The sequence below is a fragment of the Bison bison genome, unplaced genomic scaffold, assembly GCF_000754665.1.
Source record: "Bison bison bison isolate TAMUID 2011002044 unplaced genomic scaffold, Bison_UMD1.0 scf7180017861215, whole genome shotgun sequence".
Classification (NCBI taxonomy): Eukaryota; Metazoa; Chordata; class Mammalia; order Artiodactyla; family Bovidae; genus Bison; species Bison bison.
This window is the reverse complement of record NW_011491787.1, coordinates 4,727-6,284: the sequence shown is the minus strand read 5'-3', so window position 1 is coordinate 6,284 and position 1,558 is coordinate 4,727. Positions and strand designations below refer to the sequence as shown.

Genomic DNA, 1,558 nt, shown 5'->3' with positions numbered 1-1,558 from the left:
CCACCTATAATTACCAACACCTCTCTCATCCTTGTTCAGATTCTTGGACTACATCATCAGAAAGAAGGAAGATCCAAAATCACCAGCTGAAAGAGATGGCTTTGTCTCCTCACGCTGTCCCCTAAACCTTCCCTATAGTGGGTCCTGACTTTACCATTAACCACACTGAGTCCTAGATTTATCTTTTACTGTCTTCCAGGTAGGAGTTTTATTTTCCTGCTACACAGGAGCAATCCAAGGGCAGGGTCTGGTTATTTCTCTCTTTTTTTGGCCACCACTGGCTCTACAAGCTGTACCCCTTCAACAAGTCACTTCACCTCTCTGGGACTTGGTTTTCTTATCTGCAAAACTGGGACCTAGCTGGCACAAGTTACTTTAAAACATAAAAATATATCCTGTGTAACTATACCTAACACAAAGCCTGACACATTCTAACTACTGTATAAGTACAAGTTGAATTATATCTGGGTTGTATCTAAGTGTATCGATGTCTTATTTCCACACCAATCTGTGAACTGCCAAGGAGCAGTAACTACATCCCAATCTTCTCAGAATCTCACATAGCCTATATGAATGCAGGGACTGGCTCAGAGTATAAAGACTCAGTAAACTTTTATAGAACAAATAAACAAACCAGGAGGAAAGCAATGGAAAAGAAGTACAAAGTTAAGGATGGTGATGTCAGAGATCTCACCTTTTGGTTCCTCTTTCCCTGGGTCCTAGTTGTGGGCTCCAAACTAAACTGAGCCAGGTAGTCATCTGCCAGGGCCTGGACAGAAGCAGCAACCTGAGTCTCAAGAGAACTTATGTGGGTCTGAGAGGTATCCATCTTGGCCTGGATCCCTTGGTCAACTTGAGTCTGGCTTTTGGTTGTTTGGGTCTTAGTGTCAACCTTCTGACCCCTGTACCCTCTCTTGACCCAGAGGGTGGCTGCTAGGGGTTGGTTTGTGACCATTTGACTGGCAGGTAGGGCCTCAGAGATCTCACAGGCAGATTTTGGGCCTTCGTAGACATCTTTCTTGCCCTTGGATTTTGGGGGCCAGATAGCTGCTGCTGAGGCCTCAGTCTGCCTGGTAGCTATCTCAGTGGCATCTGAGGCCTCCGGGAGCTCAGTATCAGTATTTGTGCCCTTAACAATAAAATTGCCTTCTTGGCTTTAGAGCCTTTCTTAGTTCGGATGGAGGTAATTTGGCTGTGGGTGGTAGCTGTGTAAATAGTGGATGGAGCCAGTGAGATATCAGTGGCACTAGCTATGACCTTATTATCAGCCTTCTTAGCCCTGGAAACTTCTTTAGGCGGGTGGGGCCTAACAAAGCTTGAGAATTGGCTGACTCATTGGCAATTGGAGCCTGGATAGTCTGAAGAACGACTAGCAGGTTTAGGGTCTGCAAGGGTAACTTGATCTGTGTAGTGACACTCTCACTGTCAATTGGAAATTGGGAACATTGGGTTGCCTTAGCAGTAACTTTTTTTGTCTTGTTAGATTTCTTAGACTAAGCAGTGAATGAAGAAGCCTGAGTATTGGCTACCTCAGTGGTAGCTGAAGCCTGGTTGATCT

The 1,558-nt window shown here is 45.2% G+C and overlaps 1 protein-coding gene across 1 annotated transcript in view; it reads right to left on the bottom strand.

Moving 5' to 3' along the window:
* The window catches only part of LOC104983075 (trophinin-like), a gene marked incomplete at both ends in the record, with an annotated part of 10,013 nt that extends 8,457 nt beyond the window's left edge, over nt 1-1,556 (bottom strand). Inside the window, 4 exon segments of the mRNA XM_010832560.1 lie at nt 5-48; nt 695-1,141; nt 1,144-1,301; nt 1,304-1,556. Of these exon segments, the coding sequence (XP_010830862.1) occupies nt 5-48; nt 695-1,141; nt 1,144-1,301; nt 1,304-1,556 (902 nt within the window).
* Between the last annotated feature and the right edge of the window lie 2 nt (nt 1,557-1,558).